This window comes from Annulohypoxylon maeteangense, assembly GCF_022496945.1.
Source record: "Annulohypoxylon maeteangense strain CBS 123835 unplaced genomic scaffold GGS22scaffold_10, whole genome shotgun sequence".
Classification (NCBI taxonomy): Eukaryota; Fungi; Ascomycota; class Sordariomycetes; order Xylariales; family Hypoxylaceae; genus Annulohypoxylon; species Annulohypoxylon maeteangense.
In genome coordinates this window covers 405,890-427,789 of record NW_025953257.1, presented here as the reverse complement: position 1 = coordinate 427,789, position 21,900 = coordinate 405,890, and the positions used below count along the sequence as shown (strand labels likewise).

The 21,900-nt window shown below is 47.7% G+C and overlaps 5 protein-coding genes across 5 annotated transcripts; 2 read left to right on the top strand and 3 right to left on the bottom strand.

Annotated features, from left to right (window-relative positions):
* Window positions 1-1,223: 1,223 nt before the first annotated feature.
* GGS22DRAFT_19890 (glucose-repressible alcohol dehydrogenase transcriptional effector) lies at window positions 1,224-3,951 on the bottom strand. Its single transcript, XM_047966203.1, has 2 exons — window positions 2,581-3,951; window positions 1,224-2,524 (listed from the first exon to the last, which is right to left on the bottom strand). Exons 1-2 carry the CDS (start codon window positions 3,497-3,499, stop codon window positions 1,290-1,292), a joined length of 2,154 nt encoding a protein of 717 aa, XP_047817997.1. The 5' UTR covers window positions 3,500-3,951; the 3' UTR covers window positions 1,224-1,289.
* A 6,364-nt stretch (window positions 3,952-10,315) lies between these two features.
* On the top strand, window positions 10,316-11,593 carry GGS22DRAFT_180215 (uncharacterized protein; the record flags this gene model as incomplete). Its single annotated transcript, XM_047963743.1, has 1 exon — window positions 10,316-11,593. One exon carries the CDS (start codon window positions 10,316-10,318, stop codon window positions 11,591-11,593), a length of 1,278 nt encoding a protein of 425 aa, XP_047817996.1.
* A 780-nt stretch (window positions 11,594-12,373) lies between these two features.
* GGS22DRAFT_189291 (complex 1 protein) lies at window positions 12,374-12,644 on the bottom strand (the record flags this gene model as incomplete). Its single annotated transcript, XM_047964829.1, has 2 exons — window positions 12,374-12,390; window positions 12,449-12,644. The coding sequence occupies 2 exons, from the start codon at window positions 12,642-12,644 to the stop codon at window positions 12,374-12,376; spliced, it is 213 nt and encodes a 70-aa protein (XP_047817995.1).
* Window positions 12,645-12,929: 285 nt separating this feature from the next.
* GGS22DRAFT_19834 (uncharacterized protein) lies at window positions 12,930-14,398 on the top strand. The gene is made up of 3 exons (XM_047966121.1): window positions 12,930-13,481; window positions 13,614-13,781; window positions 13,862-14,398. Exons 1-3 carry the CDS (start codon window positions 13,071-13,073, stop codon window positions 14,195-14,197), a joined length of 915 nt encoding a protein of 304 aa, XP_047817994.1. The 5' UTR covers window positions 12,930-13,070; the 3' UTR covers window positions 14,198-14,398.
* A 201-nt stretch (window positions 14,399-14,599) lies between these two features.
* On the bottom strand, window positions 14,600-17,045 carry GGS22DRAFT_194764 (Pro-kumamolisin, activation domain-containing protein; the record flags this gene model as incomplete). Its single annotated transcript, XM_047965549.1, has 3 exons — window positions 16,191-17,045; window positions 15,650-16,139; window positions 14,600-15,607 (listed from the first exon to the last, which is right to left on the bottom strand). The coding sequence occupies exons 1-3, from the start codon at window positions 16,682-16,684 to the stop codon at window positions 14,600-14,602; spliced, it is 1,992 nt and encodes a 663-aa protein (XP_047817993.1). The 5' UTR covers window positions 16,685-17,045.
* Window positions 17,046-21,900: the final 4,855 nt, after the last annotated feature.

The window sequence follows — 21,900 nt, the reverse complement described above, 5'->3', positions numbered from 1 at the left end:
TGTTGCTGGTTCATAGGAGATACTTTGCTGCGTAGGTAGGTAGATACCTACTTCCAAACATGAATACATTGTCTCACCTGTATATATCATACTTACTAAAGGAAAAGACATATCTAGGTACCTAGGTAGATAAATCAGAAAAAGGGCTATCGGTCGCCGTCTCGGTCTTGACGATGAAATGCCCATATTCAGATTGCTCTGAACTTACGCCTTCTTTCTATGACTAATATAATCCTGTGAAAGTATTACATCGAGACCTCTCATAGGAATGACATTGTTACGGTTAGTAATTCAATAAAAAACAATTCAAACAACTCCGAGGAACCTTCACCACCATCAGTACACTTCCAGATCTACTGAATTAACTCAACCCATACGTACCCCTATAGCTCCTTCTTTCAGCCAGACAGGGACAATCACCTCCTACCACTACTCATCGATCTACCATTCACACATCTAGTCTACGTTCATTAACATCTACAAAAAGCTAACAACTAAGAAAAGCAAACTATGCAAGAACTCATGAATTTCGGATATCGTCAGAAGTCTACCTAACCTATCAGAGAGACCAATTGTTAGAGGTCTGATCGGAACAACCCTTCGATCCATGCGCATGCGTGCGAAGACCAGTCAACAACTAATCCGACGACAAAGGACAGTTTAGCAAAGAGCAAGGCGTGTATGTAGAACGATCCTAAGCAAGATTTCCGCGTGCAATAAAGTCTTTGTGTCGTTATCGTCTCATCTGCTAAGTCCACATCATGACAGGTTCGGAGGACTACCCGTCTAACCCTGGGTGTCAGCGATACTAAATTCCACTAGAGTCATTGAATTGAAACACCTAGATCTAGCACGTGGCACGTTGCAGCATAAGAAATCATGATTGTGCGGGTTGAGCAGGCTAGGCGCGGCGCGTAAAACACGGCAGGCCTCGCCATTCTCGATTTCTTGAGTAGAAGCAACTAACGTACATCGAGTAGGTACTTCAACGCCAAAATAATGAAACTGTGGAGATGCGTGTGGTGTTATGTTGTAATAGCAGGATCAAATCGTTGTGAAAAAGGCACCATCCTCATTCCATTTCGTCACCCCCTCCTTCCGAGATGTCCAACCATTGCCCCAAAACCCATCCTTAAGAGCGTGGGAAAAATGTGCTGAATTTCACCTCATACCATCCATATACGTGTAGCCTTATCGCAAGGCATCCTTATCATAACTAGCATCAACTGGCGGGACTGTTGACGATCAAGGGCCCCAAGATACATGGGCGCTTAGATGAAATATGCCCGTCAGTTTAAGTCTCGGGATTGATTTCTCGAGCTACCGGACTTGTCTTGGTCAGACGTGGTTTTCTTATCCTTGCGCGACTTGAAAACGAAATCACCCATGATGTGAATGTGGTCCGCCGGGAAATGGTAATTCGGAAAACCCGGTACCCGCTTCAGGTATTCGTAATCGGGTGGACCTAGTAGCTCGATCACATCTAGAGTATTGGTAGTATACCAAATGTAATCAATGACACCGGAAAATGTGGGGGTGTAATTGGTAAATGTTAATTCGTCGGGGGTACCGAAGAGGTGAGCATACGAGTTACGCAGGCTGAAAGGATGCTCAATACCATCTCTTGTGAAATTTCCGTACGAGTGTCCTAGTAGATCAGGGTGGTCGGGTGCAATCCGCCCCTTCTCGAGTAATTCGTACACGGAGCTATCGGCCATTGAGTTGTAATCACCACAGAGTAGAATGGGAATGTCCGTATTGTTGCGGTATTCCTGAGAAGGCACGGGCTCTTGAGGTGGTTCGTCCCCATCCTCCGAATCTCCGTCAGCAGAAGGTGGCGGCGATTTGCTTCTCTTTTCTTCCATCGATAGTGCCGGCCTACGCGTGTATCTCTCGGACTGTTTCGTAACCAGTTCCATCAAAATTCCAGTCTGTATAGCCTTGACATCCGCTAGGTAAGATTCCCAGCATAGATGTGCATTGACGACTATGAATCGGTTACCAGTGTATCTCGATTCGAAAAAGCAGAAAACAGCAATGGTGTCTTTCGGCATTAAGCGATTAAAGACATCGTCGGCTGTCTTCATATCGGGTCGGTTGATGGCTGTTTGCCTAAAGTCTACCATCTGTTTATCCAACAAAATATACTTGTCGCTCTTATAGAAGATCGAGCACCCGTCGACAGACAGTTGATCTTTCCCGGTCATGTGCTTGACCCGAGTCTTAGGATAGAAGACGCCTCTATAGCCGATCTTCATCAGCTCTGGAAGGAAGAAATCGTCGTAAGCGTCCATCGCGGTTTCTTGTAGGCAGAGAATATCCGCACTTCGGTCGCGGAACTCTCTCATGATGCTGTCCTTGCGGTACTCCCAGGAGAGAGCACTTGCCGGGGTGTAACCATACTGCGCGCTGGTCGCGTACTTGTCGCACAAGGTATTCCACGACATTACCCGAATGCGCTCCTTCTCAGATCCGACATCTTCTTGTATGATGATCGGCAGGCGTGGATTCGGAGGAATTGGTACTGCCGACGAAGTTAGCTTACGACTCGTGATCATAGTGGGAGTAAATATCTCGTACCTGGTGCCTGTTCCTTAAGGTGAGCGATCAAGGCTTTAGTGCCCTCCTCCACCAACTTCTGCTTCTGATCATGCTCCAGAGGGTTTCCCTGGATACCAAGCAATTCTAAGAAGTGCAAGGCCCCTAGTTCAGAAGGGATGGTTTGAATCAGATTGTTATATAAGAGAAGCCGCCGCAAAGGTGTACACATCCCCAGCTCGGGAGGCAATGTAGTTAACTGGTTGTGTGAAACATCTAGATGACGTAGTGACCGTAGCTGCCCGATTTCCCTTGGTAATCGGGTAAGACTATTAGAAGCCAGGTACAATTCAGTGACGAATTCATAATGGTCGAAGAGCGTCAAAGAGATGTTCTTTAGACCTTGTCCACTGAAGTCCAAATTCATCCAATCCTGTCGATCGAGGTTCTTATCGACGTTAACAGGTCGGCCACGGTCTTCCAATTCGCCATCCACTGCAGTTTCGGCAGCATTCGCACTCGGGGCAGGAATGATGCCTCTGTTTTCGCTAGCTCGGAGCCTAGCAAAGTAGTGAGGTTGATGCTGCTCAGTCATTGTCTGGTGAGCCTGCTCGGAGTCCTTGAACGACTTGAGTTGTTCGGTCCAGTGCTCACTGTACTGTTGAGTTTGTCCACCCCGGGAACCTGGGGCGTTTCCATTTTGATGATTACTTGGAGTAAATGGAGTAACTGTTGACATCAAACCAGAAGAAAAAGTAGAATGGGTGATGGTACCCGCCGCGCCACCATGAGCCCCATGATCTTGGGGTAAATTCTGGTGATGCTGTTGGGGATGGGTGTGGTGCTGGTGAGCACTTTGCTGCTGAACGAAATTATACATCATCTGAGGTGCCATACCGCGGCCACCAGGGACGCCATTAAGGCGTGTGTTGTGCCCCTGCTGATGATTAGGACCATACATGCCGCGCGGAATATTAATCGGCCTATGGTGTATCAAGAAATGTTAAAGAAGATATCGTGGTATCGCAATACGACAATGATGATGCGGTTGAACGGTTATGTGACGCTAATCCGATGATGCTTGTAGTCGTACTATTTAACGATTTCGGCGATAATGGTCGATAGAGTTGTGTCGTGTTGAGATCGTAGAGGGTGTCGAAAAAACCGCTTCAAGTATAGGATACTACTAGCTGCCATGGAGTTGCTAAGCTATAGCCCTGGAGGTCTGTCGCGCCGAGTGAAGAGGATCACAACGGGCCTTGCAGAACTGGCTTTAACAACTGGTATAAGCGTATGAACGAACGAATGAAGTTTCAACGAATATCCATGCATAGAGATCGTGGATCTTGTTAAGAGGCATGGAAAATTCGGAGAAACAAATCGGTTATCGAACGATACGTATGTGACGATCCCAGGCTCGGATACACAGGAATCGGGTCGCAGAAGTAGGTACGGTTGAGAGATGATATTGTTGTCGTTTCCTCTCCGGATTGGCGCTAGTCCTGCAGGAGGGGTTTGTTACCCTCGACAGGTGCGTGAATCGAACGTGAACTAAAGCGCAACGGACTATGGTCGGGGAAGTTTTGGTTCCTTCTGTTGTCTTATCGATTTCTGTGGAAGGTCGTGGATTACGAAACGTGGCGTCTCTTTCTCTAGTGCTAACCTGTTGAGAGATAGGTAACTACGTTAACATCTCACGTCTCCCGTCTCGCAAGTTAAGAATCGGAATAGATGTGGGAGAAGGTAAGGCCGACTTCAGATATGGACTATTAGGTTGAGGAGTGGGGATCGCAAAGGAGCTGGGATACGCGGCGAATCAATGGACGCGGCGGGGGTGGGTATGTAGGGGAGTCAATGGCATGTTGAAAGAGAGCAACGATTGAAGTATACAAAGATTGTTCGATGGGAAGTGATGGCATCGGCGGATGGCATTGGGAGGGAAGGGGGATGAGAGTAAGGACGACTTACAATTGAAATCTTTTCAAAAGATCCGCAGGAGAGCTCTAAGCAGGAGAGAGGATGTTGAGAAGACGCGAACGAATTGACGGTTTTAGGTAATCGAAATCTTCCAAGGTTGTAGAAGTTGCATCCAAATTCGTGGCCTGTGATGCAGTTGGAAACTTGAAGATAAGATCCAATGTATGTAAGCGTAAAGTAAGGTCCGGGAAGGTCTAAACTGGTATGTGCTTCTTGCCTAGACTAGGGGGTAGGTACCTAAGAAGTTCAGTATGTACTGTAAGAGCCTCCGTGCTTGGTTGCTTCAAGGTTGGCTGCTCCAATCTTTGATCCAGTTTGGTAAGGTGCGGGCGGAGAAGAATTCGAAGATTTAGCCTCGTCATGTGACTTCAACAGTTAAACTCTAAAACGCATTGACCTTTTTGTAAGGTACCTGGGTACTTGCAGATGTTATAGACAGCCTTGTGTACATTGGGCAATTCTCTCCAACTCTAATTGTACCCAGGTACCTAGTACGCTAGGGTAGTATGATTACCTACATAAGACGGGTAAGGCGGATACGGGTAGACGCGGCACCCGCATTTCATTGGCTGTTAGGCTGTGTGTATTATTCAATTCAGCTAGACCCAATTCTATGTTCCTTCAAAGTTCACACAAGCTTTCAACGCTTCTTTTAGGGAGAACTGCCTACCGGTAGGTACCTAACACACCTAATTGTTGGATATTTCATTACTCCCTTGCGTATATACCTACTATTCGAATATCTTCAATCACCTCCTAGAAGCTAAGATCAAGTATCCAACTCTTAAATGAACCGGTGTTGCTCAATATTCCTATCCCCGAAATAGGATCTCCGTACCGCCACCATAACACAGCAATGCTACTGGTTACCTGGTGTCGACTTCACCAAAATGTTCTCAGGTTTTACCGGGAATAGAAGTGCTAAGATAAAGATGAAATAATTGTTCTAGTTCCAATGCCCAGTATCAGAACGCCATGCCGATTAGCTATTTACGTACCTAGGTAGATAGTATAGTATGGGAAGAGATGACAAGACTGGCGGCTTATCTCTTAAAATAATCCCTGAAACCAAGCGGTGGGAGAAGGAAAATGTTACATGCCGCAAGTAGATATTCTCAACGATCACTCCCTTGAAGCAACTATCAAGATTCAAGCTCAACTTGAAAACCTGTTAGCCTGTCCTTTTATAGAACCCGTCTCGGCAATATGACTTCAGAGATTTCACGTACGTGTCAAACCATAATTAGCATTACGCATATGATTAATGTGTCGTCACCTCCATGCGGGTAAAGACCAACTTGTAGGGTACGCTTGCTATAAAGCTTGATCTTCGACCACATCAGCCTCAATACTCTTGTTCTGCGCCAAGAGTCTGGAAGCTGGGGAAACCGGGGAGGGACCTGACTGGATTTCTCGCATTTCAGCCTGTTCGATGCATATCTGCACGGTAATAAGCGAGACGCACTTAGAACGTCTATTATTGGTGTAAAAGATTCGTTAAGCTTGACTTGCGTAAGCTTGTCGAGGCTGTCAAGCCTCAGCAAACTAATATCTTAGCACAACTTGGAACAGGCATGGTCGAAATTTGACCCTTACCAAGTCGTGCATTCTTTGCATGACAAGCCGTTAGATGTTGACTATATTCAATTATTTATCTTAGCTGCGCCAGCGTGTTCTCCGGTGGATCGTCATAAGACAGACCGCCTGACTCGAATCGCTCCGAACATAGGGCCTATTTGTGCAAGGCGAACATCCTACGGCGTGCAAGGCCGTATATTCGGAGGCTAGGAGATCTAAGCCTTTATTTGGTTGGACCAATTACCTGGGAATCGTTACCCGATCCCTCCAGCATTCCCTTGCTCCGACTTCAATGTTCCCAGTATTCCCAGTAGCATGCTGCAGGTAGTAACCGAGACCCCCTACCAGTATTCCAGAATGGCTGGAACGAGGGTCCGGGATTCTACGAATTTGGATCGATCACAAGCTATAGTGCGCTGTAGTGCGTCCTGAGGCCACATTCTACCTTCCACCTTCCACCTTCCTGTACTATGCGCAGGAGTGTAGAGCGAGCAAGCGAGGAGAGCTGACAGGCTGGACGCCGCTATGCAGGTGTAAATGCGGGGGAACCGTACAACATACCGTTTACGTACCTTACCCGCAGGGATCGACGGTCCACTCGTTGACAGATGGAAAATCGCAATCGTCCCAAAACAGCCATAAGAGGATGGGTTAAAGCATCGTGATCACAATGCGGAAAAGCGCTAGACGGAATAGGGCCGGGGCAGTTCTTGGAGGACATACATAGATACTTACATATGTAAATACATAACTAGCTACCAAGCCGCACTCGAGTCGTGAGCGACTCGACTCGCAATGAGCATTTGAAGTATGCGCACTTCTTTTCGGCATTAATCGTTGTCTTTGTCGTGGCCGCGACAGGTTGTCACGATCTGAATTTCTGAATCGCAACTTATTCATACTAGCTGATATTGCGAGATAGACCCTGACGTCGAGTGCGTCGAGAATTTTCGGGATTTACCGTCCTCGAGAGACCTAAGCAGATAAATTGAGATCTCTGATATCTCTAATATCTCTAATATCTTCACCTAAGCTTCTACGAAAAACAAACTGCATACCGGACATTCTTGAGATCAGTTCTTGAAAAACAGTTCCGCAACGCCAACCTTGAACTGGTAGAAGCTTACCTCAGGAAACGATTTGTGATCGGAGAGGAAAATAACAGGTGTCACGTGCGAAAGAGAGACAGGCGCATGTGAGATGCGACACTCGACCCCAGATTTCTGAAAGAACTGTTCGGAGAAGCGTTCGAAGGGATCCGTGGAGGTGTTATCGATCAGTTTGATAGGACAGATCGAAAAATTCCCGATATCCCGAGGTCTCTCGCGCCAAGAGACTTTTTTGGTTGACACCATCCCACACATCCTTACAAACTCACCGAGAAAGGCACCGGACGGAGTATTCGAAATTACCAATTAGACGTCATTCGGAAACAGAAGACCCTAAGGAATACCTAGAGATCCTGCAAAAAAAAAATTATTTGAAGTGGACTGGTTTAACAATAGATCCACGACCACGAGATATTAACTGGGCTCGGTCCGTTCGTTCGCATCCATTCCAATTCATTGCACCCAGATATAGGGTACCATTGCTATTATAAGTCGAAGGCGGGGGAGGGGAACCTGAACCTGGGGAAGAATTATCAGGGTGCACTGCACAAATGCACGACTGACAACTGACAGCTCTTCCAAGATTATCATTTGAATGCTCCAGTCGCTTGGCCAAACAAGCAACAGCGGATGACGGATGACGGATGACTGTGTGTTCCTCTGCAACCGCGGGCCATTCCGTTGTAACAATAAAACGGTATCAGCCAGCGCATGCTATCATATGTTGGTCAACTGTTACAACAGATTTTTAGCGGATTTATTTTTTTTTCTCTCTGGGAGATCCCGCAAAAGGCTGCATATCCTCGGATCGGGAAGCAACACCGATTCATGAAACAAGAGAAGCATTCCTTTCGGGTAAAGGTTTCCCAAACGAAGACGAGACGACCGGAACTGCTGCCGGAAATCGAAAACATCCAATCATCGAACGGGTTGACGCAGACCAAGGCTATAGACCATGGCCAGCATGGTTTAGTAGGAAGAAAACGGATCAACAGAGCGACGTTAGTAGCTCAACCCACAATTGTTGATTTGCAGCGGGTCATTATCGTCGCCGTCGCTGTATGAGATCGAACCGATAATATCGCACACAAAATCAAAACGTTGGTAAGTATTAAAAAGGACAGGTTGGAAAGTCGACTTTTACTACCGATGACGTTTGATCGATTCATTTGCTGACCATTACAAAAATTCAAGGGTCTTACACATAGTATTTGGAGAACGACTTGTTGTAGTAAAGTGAAAAGGAGAAGAAGAAAAAAAAACAGAGTTGCGGTCATTACGAGCATTGAACCAAAGAACCAAAGAACCAAAGTGGAAGTGCAGCGACATACCCATGCCACATGCCACAAAGCCCCCCAGAAGGGAAGGTTCGTTGAAGAATTTAATTGATCAAGGTATTCCAAGTACTCCAAGTACCAGCTAAAGTACAGACGCTGCATCGGGGCAACTTCCAAGCAGCGTACAGCTCCGAATTTTAGGAGGACCCGGTCCCGGTTGATACTTGGATACCTTCGGGAAACAAAACAGTACATTGACAATAGCGCATCGCAACTGGCAAAATGGAGTTCGCATACAGTTTGTCGATGTACTCACCCCCTGTAAAGGTAAGACCAGCGAACGCTAGAAGAACGAGTTCTTCCAACACCAACTCTTACACTTTCGTCCACGGGGCCAATAAGCAGGACGGAAATAATCACAACCACAATAATCAGCAACAGCATCAAAATCAAAATCAAAATACCGAGGATGGATTAGGAGAAAAAGATAAAAATAAAAACAATAAGAATAAGAATAGTATCGAGGAAGTAGAAAATAATAATAATAACCAACAGCAGCAGCAGTCGCAACAGTCACAACAATCACAACAATCGCAACAAGATCAGAAAAAAAAATCGAAAAGGAAAAAGAGCATCGATACAAGTTCGATTAGGTCAAGGATCCCTGGTAGACGTCGGCCTCCGCCCGCCGGAAGTCTTCCGCAACCTGTCGCTCACAGGCCGGCGTCGCATCATTCCCACTCGAGAACTTCTTCCTCCTTTAGTGTCAGCACCCGAACGTCGCACGAAACACAAGCACAGCAACAACCAAAGGCACTATCACAAGCACAAGTACAAGCATTAGCACGAGCGCAAACACAATCTATACAATCTACACAATCTACACAAACACAAACATATTCATACCCACAAACACATACACACACATATACACATACACACACAAATACACATACACATACCCAAATACCACATAGTACATCTGCCTTACATGAACATATATCGGCAGAGCGACAATTGAACAGATCTAACCCCACTCATGCTGCATCTGCCAGTATCACGAGTGGCACCCTCATCTCCTCGTCACCGCCTGATATCGAAAACTCAGGCACAGGCACAGGCACTGGCATAGGCATAGCCATAAGCCCTACTTCGACATCGGGTTCTAAGCCAGATGGTGGAATAGGCGCAAGCGCCCTGACTGCCACCAATTCTAATTCATCTGAACCTACCATATTCCACACCAAGAATAACAACAAGGACGATAACGAAGGTAGTGACACAAACACTACCACACAAACCCGCATTCTGGACTCGACCGTTGCATCGACATCTGCACCCGCGCCGCCGCCGCCATTACCCGTCACTTCAGCCTCAACGTCGACTCCGATCGCATCACCTTCTCCATCCGCATCCACATCCGCCTCTACTGCGTCGAACGTCTCAGATTCTGAACGGCCTCCCTCTTCACCGAAGTCTTCCAGGTTCATTAGATCCGTGCACATACCCATCTTCAGCACCGATAGTGGATATCACCATCAACAACCCCTTACCGCCTCCCACCCTCCTACGAATAGACTACAGAAGCGTGACTCACTCCACTACCGGTCGTCAATTAATCCCAAACGTCCACAATCTCCAACTTCACCTTTGATTCAAGCTGTTGCGGGCCTCTCTTCGCCCATCCGTCGAAGAACATCCAGGGGTAAACACCATGATGACGCAATGCCCCCCGAGCCTAGTCAATTCGTATCTCCTCAAAAGTACATCCCCACCTCCTACTACCGTGCTGGGAGCATTTCCCACCATTCGGTACCATCCATCCGACCTGGAATCATGACTTCCAACGACAATTTGATGAACTCCTCGACTGAGGGGAGTGTCGCCCCGTCCAACTCTTCGATATCTACCAAACCATCGTCTTCCGTCGTTGCCAAACCCTTTATTATTCGTAATAATCGTACTTATATCAACGAACCCACACTACTATACCCCTTACCTGTGGACTTGGCAGAACTTCATCGCCAGTCTCTCCGTACGCTTATGCTCTTCCAGTTGTTCGGTGGTCCGACAACAGCCCCCGAATTCTCCAATAAGCCGCCATCGAGCGTCCTCGAAGTAGGATGTGGTTCAGCGTTTTGGAGTATGATGTGCCATAGGTACTTTGCCCAGCACGGCCATTCGTCCATATCATTCACCGGTCTCGATATCGTCCCATTGGTCGGTTCGGGGCTTGATCCGAACTGGAAACCTGATAAGGACATGAAATGGCGATTCCTCCAACACGACATGCGACGAACACCGTGGCCCTTACCTGACAACGAGTTTGATTTGATCATGGTTAAAGATATGACTATGTGTCTCTCGACTTTCATGCGTGATCCGCAGATACTATTCGAAGAGTACCTCCGTATGCTGAAGCCAGGCGGCGTGTTAGAATTTTGGGAGAGTGATCATAGCGTGCGCATGCTTCGACCACATGTTCTCAAAGCTCCAGTTATGTCGAAAGCCGATTCTGATTCAGACTCTAGCAGTGAAGAAGAAGACGAGACGGAGAAGCTAGGAGCATATATTATGACGAACAACACGCCCCTCAGTGCACCGTTGAACCCATATCTAGTGGAATTTAACGGATGGGTAACTAAGGGACTAGATGCACTAGGGGTGTCCGCTGTGCCCTGCACGCTGATCGGTCCATACCTTCTACAAGAGGCGGAAACTCTGATGGAGTTGCGATCGAAGCGACTAGCAGTACCGCTAAGCGAGATCAGATGGGAGCGTGAAGGTGTCGGCGGTGTCGTGACAAAAGATGGCAAGAGCTATATCGACTCGATGAAAAGAAAAGGCAAATCGACGGACTCGAAAGGTGGGGGTAAAGGCCTGACCGCCTCTCAGGCCGCTCTCAGACGGACCGCGCTGGAGACGGTCGTAGGATTGATCCTCGCCTTAGAGCCAGTTCTTCGGGAGGTTAGCGGGAAAAGCCAGGACGAATGGGATGGATGGAGCGGCAAAATGATGAACGATCTACTGCGCGAGGGCGGCACCAGCTGGGGAGAGTGCTTGGAAGTCGGAGCATGGAGCGCTAGAAAGAAGCTAAGCAGCTCGACATCATGATATGGAGACTGCCCGGCCTCAGTATGTGGCCGCTTAGGCATTCCGTGTCTATTGTTTATTTTGCATGTCTTAGACATGTATCTGATCTACTCCACCGCTCTAAACCTGCACGGTACCGACATCCTTGAGGGGGCGTATTCCCACCAACGCATCCAAATTTCTATCTCGACCCAGAAAATTTTCGGTTCCAGTCAATTCATCCCCTTCAAGCTCTGTCGTCGTACCTTTTCCTAAGCGTGCGATACCTTTTCAAGTAGTACCTATACACCACACGTCAACACCGCAACGAACAAACGTTCCAATTTTCGCATTTACGTTAAGTCGGACCAGGTGGGAAAGGCTATAACGTTTGAACTCGAAAGGTGAAGTAAAGAGAATCTGAGGAAGAATAGATCTATGTGATGTGCATATTCGGGACTGGGTCCTTGCCTATTATTCTTTGTTTCCTATTGATGCATCGGACGAGATAGATGGAAACGCGATTCTGGAACATATGGTTTGAAATATACTACGAATATATATATGCGACGTATGTGTATGTATGGAAGTTGACTCGACCGGGGGGTGTTGGCGGTCGTGTCGGTTCTGGTCATGATATATAAAGGGAGCGGTCGCCCAGCCCGATGTTTATAGACGGCATGAATGATGGATAAGTTTGATTCGATTTGGGATATCGCGTTGCTCACGAATAATAATTGGTGATTCTTTTTTATTTTATAGATTTTATCAAAGAAACAATGTTGGACTCACAGCGCTTCGATTTCTTCATGGGATGACAGGTTAGCCTACAGATTCTTCTTGTCAAACGAGTAGTGCATGTGTGGGAATGAGGGATCTAGCTATGCCAGTACCTACCTTTCCTAACGTAGTCCGCCTTCGCAATAGCACTTCGTATAGCATCCTCGTCTTGTAGGTGGGCGTTAGCCATGAAGGCCTTGTGGAGTCGTGGCCGAAAATAGGAAAAGCCTTGCGGATAGTCTCGACCGAGGTAGAGGAGCTCTTTGTAAATGGCTACGACCTGACGCCGCAGCTCTGGGTTTCGCGCCGACATTGTAGGGGCTGGTCAATCCATTGACTACAATGGTAATGAATGTTGCGCTTGATTATAATAGAGATTGACTGTTGTAGCAATGTTGCTGAAGGTTAGGATGAAGAAGTTGTAAATGTGTTTGTGTACCGGTGTGACTACGGATTTGGCGATGGGATGAAGCGGAAACTGGCGGCTAAGGTGACGCCATAGTACCATATCTTATCGCGAGACTCCGAGCCCCTCCGAATAAAAGTTACAGCGCAGAAAAAAATGGTAGGAGCTATAGCTACATCCTACCTTGTGTGACTTCCCTAACTTCTATTGGCAGTATTAAATGTATTAGTTAGTAGCTTGAAGGTTTCCCTTTTCTTCTTATTAAAAAGTCAATTGACAATCTCTTCGCTTCTCCTCCTCTCACTTCCGTGCGCAAGGCCGCGAACATTCACAATGCCTCCAAAACCACGAATAAAACGTCCCTCTCGCCAATTCTCCCCAGCTCAACGTCAGCGACGATCCTTCGCCAGACCCGATCCAGCCATCGGCTACGAAGTTCGTCGATTAGGACCTTTCGACTCATCGTCCACAGCCAATTCTTCCAACGAACCCACCCCGCCCGAGCCCACGAAAGATGAAAATGACCTAATCCCGTCTGGCTACTGGGTCACGGAGATAAAGAAGCGGCTAGGAAAATGCATCATGTTTGGCTGCAGCCGGGGACAAGCACGTAAGATAGCGGATGTGCTGCAGGAGCTTACTACAGAATGGCGCGATTTGACCGCAGCCTCGGCGGGATTCCTGACAGCTGGGAATAGTGGATTCGTGGACCAGAAACTCGCGTTTGGAGAGACGGCAAGCTGGGTACGTCCTGGAGTCACATATTACCCCGTCGCTATGCTCTTTCGATTGATATACGATACGAGACAAGGCAGACTGTTGAGAAATCGACAGGAATACGAATAGGAACACTCATTAATGAATCGCGGTCGATAGGGATATATAAGTAACGCCAACTACTTTCGATTCGTCGAATCTTCGCGCGTCAACTGGCTCACACACTTCGCAAGCGTGGATCCGAAGCATGCCAACGAGTGGAGGGAACTCATGATGACTAGGGGGCCAAGTCTTATCATGCAATCCTTCCGTGCCAGCTACAAATTCGTGTGTCTCTCTTTCTCATCGTCGTGCCACTCGTCAGATCGACGGCAAATAACACCAAGAGACTAACTAGACACCCACAGCCACTCAAATTTCCAGATACCGTTTCAGCATACCATAAACTCCAAACTTTGCCTACAGCTAAAGATAAGCTCCTCTTCATGAACAGTATCGTAATATCGCACAAGCAAATGCGTGTCGCTGCAGCCACCAGGGAGACCGCTATATTGTACAACCACAATATTCACCAGAGGATAGCAATTCCTCCATTTATGCTGAACGTTTTTCAAGACATATGGCGTCAACAAGAGGAAACGGAGAAAAGGGCTAGACAAAGAATAGTTGAACTCACAAGGAGCATACGAAAGTTCGAAAAGCAGATTTGGGATAAGGAGGGTGCGGTTGAGGATATGGGCTAGTGAACAGAAGCATTACTGCGTAAATATGTGGAAGGGACAAAAGGTAAATATTCCAGGCGTACATCTAAGTATACTGGATGCTCATAGTTGCTGCATACTAAATTACAGCCTTGCCGTGAGTTATCCTGGCCGAAGATTAGGATACTCATCCATTTAGGTACGCATAGTATGTACCAAAGCTCGACTTACATGTCAGGAGTAAAACACGAAAACGAGAAACAAGACAACAACGAATGTAGTCTTTTGGCATGAGCGAGAGCCTACTCAAAAGTCCAAGCATTTTCGAGATCGCATACCTAATGCTTGAATATGATGATATCCAATACACTGTCGCTAAGGTCATAAATACAGTTGCCCCTTTTCCAATTCAATATGACCCAATCCGACTCGTCTACTACCTCTTTAAGGCAAGCTCATCCACAAATCCAACATCGCCGGGAAATTCGGTGTTCCCAACCCTGTAACGGGATCCCACCCCTCCGACGCGATAAATCCGGAGGTCCCACACCCAGAATTGTTCCCCTGCGTCACGTCATTCAGCACTTCGGGATGGGCATACAATACAGGATTCACGAACCCGACCGTGCTCTTGTTGGCGGCTAGCCGCGCCTCGTTGATAAGCGTCAGGACAGAAGCGAAGATAGGTGCGGCCGCGCTAGTTCCGCCGATAGGGTATACGGTCTGGTTGTACGAATATATCACCATGTTGTCTCCCGCGGCGCTGATGTCAGGGTATCCGCGCCCAATGCGATTGTATATGCCACCGTTCGCGCCTACACTTTCGTTGTATTGGGTTGAATAGTATGGATATTCCTGCACGATCGGATCCGCGGCCTTAAAGTACTGCGCTACCGCGTCTTCTTGGTACGTCGGCGCGGGAAAAACGTTACTAAACCCACCACCGGACTTCAGGCCTATGCTATACGCAGCGACTTCCGGGCTTTTACCACCCGTGCCTGAAGACACGTTAACCCCTGGAGGCAAGTACGTGGCCCCGGCTACAGTCACGTAGGGACATGTAGCCGGGTACGCGGGATTAAAGACGGTTCCGTTTGTGCCCATACACGCGTTCGGGCTTCTATTCACGCTCCAGTCGGGGCCCCCGCCGACCCCGTAGTCCGCCGATGAGAAAACGACAGAGATCCCCTGCAGCCCGAGCTTAAGCCACTCGTCGCACTGGCGCCGCTGGTATGCGACCGGGAGCACGGCCTCGGCCCAGTCGTAGGAGATCGAAAGCACGTTCGTCGGCTCGTACACGCCGCATTGTAACTCCCCCTTATACGCCCCCTCTGACTCCGACGCTGGGTCCGGGTACGTGTAGTCGTAATCGGGATTATTCCCCGTCTCCTCGTACGCGGAGGACGTGCAGTAGCTCCCGTCCAGCGCGTCGAGGAAGTTGTTGAATAGCCCCTTGTGGTCGAAGGGTCCGTTGCTGTAGTTCTCGTCTTCGACTTGGTAGATCACTGTTTTTTGTGGGTAAATGAGCGGGATCGCGAGGGTTAGGTCGAGTAGCGATTCGATCCCTTTGCCTTGTGCGCCGGGGGATACGCCCCCGTCGATGCTGTGGACGCTGGGGGCAGTGCCGGCTGGGATCGAGGGCGTGAAGTCCCGGAAGAAGTGGTCGAGGTCGATTTGGTTCCAGGCGTCGGCGAATTCGTAGATGCCGAGTTGGTTTTGCGGGTTGGGCGTGCTGGTGAACTCGGGAATTTGGTAGAGGGCGCGGATGCACGGGATTGTCATTACGGTGTCGCAGGTTGTGAGGTTCGTGGTGTTTAGCTGTGTTAACGATAGGGATAAGGGTGAGTCGACTCTCCCTTTTGTTAGGGAGGCTCTTTTCTGTTTCTTCATGGAGGCTTGCTTTTTGTCCTCGGCGTCTGGAATGAGTTTGATTCCTGGCGTGACATAGTCCACGTGTTCGCGAATATGGCTCGGGAGGTGGTATCTAGAGATCGGTTGTAAGAACAAACATGGTTCGCGGAATCGGAAAGCTCACTCATCGCAGGCAATTTTCTGACTCCCAGTATCTCTATGCTGGTATACATGGTATTGCGTCCTCAGAAGCCCCTCGGCTTCCTCCGTACTCGCATCGAACTGAAGCCAGCCCTTATTCGCAGACTGGGAGACTCGCTCCCTAGATATACCCGCGTCCTCAAGCCACCCGCGCACCAACTCCACCGTCTCTGCCGCCGGGGCGAACAGCTCGCGCACCTGCGCCGCGGTGTAATATTTCCCGTAATTAAGCGAGTCGGGCCGCGACACGTCCATGAGCAGGTCGTGGCCTCGCTGTAGATTGCTCTGCTTTAGACCTATGCGCATGGGTAGGATCGCGCTCGGGTCGACTGCGGTTCGCTTGCTCCAGGATATGGGGGAGGCGTCTCGCTTTTCGTGCGGGAGGGAGTTGGGGTGAGGTGCTGGTGGGAAGGTTGATGCTGCAGACGCGGACGCAGACGCAGCTGCTAATGCGCTTAGAGGTAGCGAGAATAACATCTCTAGCGAGAGAGCCAAGAGATTTTTATGAGGTTATGCTGGGAATTTCATTTATCTCTTGCATGAAGCGGACTTTGTTGGATCTATTCGTATCTACCTATCTATCTATATTTAAAGGAGAGGTTTCTACATATCTACATCGCATATTATGTTCTTCATATCGGGAGTTTAGAGCCGGGACATGTGTGTATCAACAGCGATCAATTCCTCATCAGAACTATTACCATGGAATACAGTGGTTGCGATAGGGTTATTATATGACTGCCTTGAGCTTCTGGTGAGATTGGGTTTGTATATCCAATCGTGTAGGAGAGAATTTCGGTGCCTGGCGTGTAATGCTGGTTCGATATTTCATAGGATTGACAACGCGTTTTTGACGATATTGGCTTGACTTTCATCTGGGCTGTGTGTGGTTGACTTACGAGAATTTGTAGCTCTTTATGATAATTTTGAAAAGCATTAAACCATAAAATGATTCAATCTAGGTAGGAGGCAGGTGAGGCTTTGAGAGAGAGGTTGTTGCCTGGTGAGTTGAAGAAATTCGTCTACACACAACACCAATAGATTATCAATAACCAGTATCATGATAACTTTCTCCGGAAACAAATTGAAACAATAATATTTGTTCACTAGGTACCTACTTGGGTACCTATACTACATATCTTTTTTGCTGTCACAAAGAAAGGGGGTTTAACAATATTTTAACATAAACCCCTATTTGCAGCTAATAAAGTGTGGCAAAAAAAAATTCATTATAGCTTCAATAGAGCTGCATCTTCTTATCTATATCTAAGAGAGATTTCTTTGTATAATAGATGAATTATAATCCAAGTTATGTCGAGTAGTTCTACGTTTGGCGGCTGGTAGGCCTTTCGGACCTCATACTATTTCACGGTATCTCACATCCTACCCCCAAGATTTGCTTACTCAGGACCAGGCTCATCCATAACTCGTCAATCAGCCCGGCAAACCTCCTAAATTGTTATTCCAAATGTCAACGTAATGGAAATCAACGCACATGAACCTACCTAGGTAGCTAAGATTGAAGAAATTTCAAGCCATGGCCTTTCGGCCAGAACCTAATCTTTCAAACACCTAACCCCTGAGGTGGTTTGCCACCGCCAGATTCTCGTCGGCGCTGACGACGCTATGTCATCTGCCTGTGCAAAGAATCGAATGACGCCTTTGAGTCGAGCCAGAATTGGCCAGAGACCGACGCTTTAGAATTCCTCTAAGTCGCATCGAGGGTCTCGCCCCTATCTAGCACATATCACATGTAATCGTGCTGGACGAACTCGTCGGCGTCATTCCTCTGCTCCAATATCGCTTAAACGCTTTGTCTATGTCATCTGCAAGATAGTATTCAGCGCAAGCTGCATTGGGAAAGGCATTCGTGAAATTCAAATCCGATACCCCATTGATATGCGCTCGTATCCGCCGCACATCTTGTTCCGGTCCGAAGTAGCAAGGCTTCGGCCGCGCATAGACTTAAAACAAGATATAATCATTATTCTATAGGCTCGCTAGGTATTGGGTAGGTAGGTATGAGGTAGGCACCTATAGACTCGGGGGTACTCTCAGCGCACCGCTGCGTTGGCTAGTGGAAAGAACCGCCGAGGGGGGAATCGCTCGTGGAGGCTTGTTAATCTAAGGGATCTAACCCACCTGCCCCCAATCGACCGAGTGGTGCCGAGTCTAAGGTACGCCGGAATCGACTGCGATCTTATACTGCAATTGTGGTATTGTATGTAGGTCGAGCCTGGCACATGCTGCTGCTAAGACGCCAACACGATACGCGAGAGTCCACTGGACAAGGGAGGCGGAGTTTGTCAGACGTCGAGGCGGAGGTTCGCGGAAATCACGGGGTAGAGTCGACCACCCACCCAGCCATCCGATGGTATACCTGCTACTCCAACGGCGCATCGACGCCTTCTCCAAGGCCAGCTGGCACCGGAGGTCACATACACGGGGGAAAGTCGTTGCAGCTGAAAGATGCTCGCAGCCTGCAAACAGTGTAGAAAGAGGTATATCACACCGAAAATCTCACCGTAGAGGGAAGTGACGGGCGTTGCAAGCGGACTGGGGATAATAACTAACTATGCTATGGAGACTTCGCTTAGAGAGAAGGTATACTAGCCCGGTTGTTAGGAGCTGTCTAGCTTCGATCTACGACAGATGGAGACATGTGGACGGGCTTCTAGACGTGCACATCTTGGAGCCTCTTCACGATCACAAGGAAGTTGCCGGTTTTCTTAGGACCTCTTGCTCCTTATTAGCTCGCATTGAGCGTACCGGAAACCGGTACTAATCCAGGTATGTATAGTTAGGTAGGTAGATTTGGCCCTATAGTTGGATCACATATACCTAACCCAGAACTAGGCTTATGAGCCTATCTAGTGGTCTAGAGACATACTTACATATCGCCGTAGGGTTGGTTGGTTGACCCCTTTTTCCGATGGTGAGCCTATGAAAACGCGGATTTCTAGTAATTTGCATCTCGTACGATCCGGTGTCAGATCGTAGGTTATTTGTTAGTCTGATGTGGGATGGACGATTCTAGTTAGGAGATTGTTATGGCACTAGGTGGTAGATTAGTTATAAGCTTTGGTGTAGGTAGGAATCGTATGTATATGCTTCGTGGCGGCGCAGTCGGAGATATTTCTAGAACGGTTTGGTAACTACCGCGATAGAGACGTTTGAAAATATGTATTCCTCAACCCTTTCAATTATGTGAAATTGAGGACTCTTGATTTGACAAATACCGTCATTTCGTACGATCGGACGCAGTAGCGAACCCCAGATTGCTGTCATCTGGGTGTGTATGTCTGGGAGTGCCCGGCAAAGGGACCTGTCTTCTGTCATGCGACGGGATTGGTGGATAAATTCCGTCCCCCAGTCATGAAGAATTCCAGGGCAGCGGCCCCGTTTCATAAGATGCGCAAAGCCGGGGAAAGGTATAGATATGGCATCGCATCTTCCTGTATTCATTCGGACCGACGCGCCCATGGGGTCGATTGTTTATGGTGCGATAGCGAAATGAACAAGCTTACTACTGGCATGTGGCTGGTAGGTTTTTGGCCTCTATTTTGCGGGGGAAAAAGGGAGGTTTAAGCATGAAGAGGAAAAGCTGGGGTTCGCTTGTCGCTTGGACGATTCTCCACATACACCGTTACGGTCTAGTCGGAGTTCTAGCAAGATGAGTTTGAATATTTTTTCATGTGAGATTCCATGGATGGATGAGCTGTCGCGATGGGAGATAACGACGAAGACACAAGGAGGCTCTAGTTCACGATAACACGATGCAACGGAGGTCAGTTTTACCTGCTACTCCTGTTGAATTCGATCGTCGAAAATAAATCTCCTTCGGATTTCGGCAGTCCTAGGGGAACACAGTGCCTTGGCCTTTACCGACGATAGAAATGGATACCTCGGCAGGCAAAGTCCCTCTGTCGCTTGTGATTTGCGAGCAATAGACAATCTGACAATGGTTCCTACGGCAGTTAGGAAACACAAAGAGGCTGTGGCTGAAGCGTACCGTATTCTTCGCACTATGAGCATAAAATGTAGTTCTGGCGGATTGTCATCCATGTTTGCCCCAATGTCACGTATCATACATATTCATATTTTACGTGGGAGAGACGTTTACTTATTACTCTAGTAAGCTGCTGTGCGACGCCCGATGACGACTCGTCGTCGAACGGGTTTACAAAAGTGGTGAGATGTGGCGTACATGAGCTGAAAATGTTAATTCGATATTTATCAGCGATGACGATGGTAGTAGGTAGTCATGATAGGGGTACCATAGGTTAGTAGGGGTAGGTGCCTATATTTGCTATGGTTAAGCAAACATTCTCCGGGAGGATATCAAGAAAACATTATTAACTGAAGCCCTGAAGCCCTTAAACCATTTCTCAATACGATGGCTCGACTTTAAAGTTGACCCCTGCTCGATCGAATTTAGTTTAGGCGGGTTGGCCAGGCACGGAGAAGACTTGCTGGAACTGGCTGGAGTTTCGTGAAGGGTGGTTTGCTTGACCTTCGGAGATCGTATTTAGTACTCATCCAGGATGATCTTCACCGAGGGTATTCCTTAAAATATAAATATATAATGCGTCTAGGTAGTCAGACGGGCAAAGCCGACCGCCAATGTCTTGCACGATTTCATGCTATACATTAGGATCTTCGATGTATCGATATTATTTTTTTATAGATATCTTCAAGATTCCAATACCGACTAATGTTTTCATTAAAGTCTTTTGGTTCAATCTGATGCCGTTTCAAAGTTAACCCATACTGTCGGTGTCACGATGATCGATGAGATGATGGTCGTAAGGTGGAGAGGAAAGGAGATCTTTCCAGAAAAGCACCAGACATGGATGGCGAGCACCTACAATCCACAACTACCAGGTATGTACCTAGCCTTAGCCCTACGATGATCGTACATCTAGATAATAATTCGGGTGGGTTAACTCTTGAAGTCATCGATACAGAGTATATAGGTACAAATGCATACGTATTTTGAGGCTGTAGAATGGTGTCAACTACAATCGTGGAATTTTTGTTCGGAGCGTGTAAGCTGTCAGCTTTGTAATAGTAGCAGTAGATAGGATACGCGGGAAGATTCCGAGAACATTCCAACGATTCCATACCGTTTCCCCTCGTGTATTATGTGAAGGTTGCACTCAAAAAAACGATGCTGGGCGATCACTTGGCGTTCCACCAATGAGACCAAGGAGACAAACTGCCTGCATACAACGTAGCAGCTGAGCACCCGCAGTGCTAGGGCTATTTTTGGCTCATCAGGAAGCGCGGGAGATCGCCCTGAACACCCACAAAGACCATCAGCGCACTTACCTATTCGCTAACTCTATCACATCAACTGCCTATCGGCACGGACGCTGGGCACTGGCAGACTGGACACTTAACGGTGGGCGGATAAGCAAGCGATCAATGTAAACTGCCTGATATGCTTGCATAGGACGAAGCGAAATGATTTTGTTTTTGTTAGGTGTTGGTGAACTTGAGAAGAATGTTTAGCGACTGGTTCCATGCAGACGGACATTCCATTCAAGCACATCCAATATGAGGTGTCACCGTAATCGCGTCTTTCTTTGCAACACTAGACCACTGGCACTTGGACAATCCTCTCGCAAAATTAGCGGTCATTTCAAAAGTCGGTATTCCCCATTCTTGAAGCAGAACCATAATTTGTATAT

Bases quoted from the DNA above. Each gene is read 5' to 3' on its own strand.
- GGS22DRAFT_19834 (XM_047966121.1), top strand. From the start codon at position 13,071: ATGCCTCCAAAACCACGAATAAAACGTCCCTCTCGCCAATTCTCCCCA. The intron at 13,482-13,613 runs GTACGTCCTGGA...CGCGGTCGATAG, and splicing joins TTGGAGAGACGGCAAGCTGG to GGATATATAAGTAACGCCAA. The intron at 13,782-13,861 runs GTGTGTCTCTCT...AGACACCCACAG, and splicing joins TCCGTGCCAGCTACAAATTC to CCACTCAAATTTCCAGATAC.
- GGS22DRAFT_19890 (XM_047966203.1), bottom strand. From the start codon at position 3,499: ATGTATGGTCCTAATCATCAGCAGGGGCACAACACACGCCTTAATGGC. The intron at 2,525-2,580 runs GTACGAGATATT...CTTCGTCGGCAG, and splicing joins CCTTAAGGAACAGGCACCAG to TACCAATTCCTCCGAATCCA.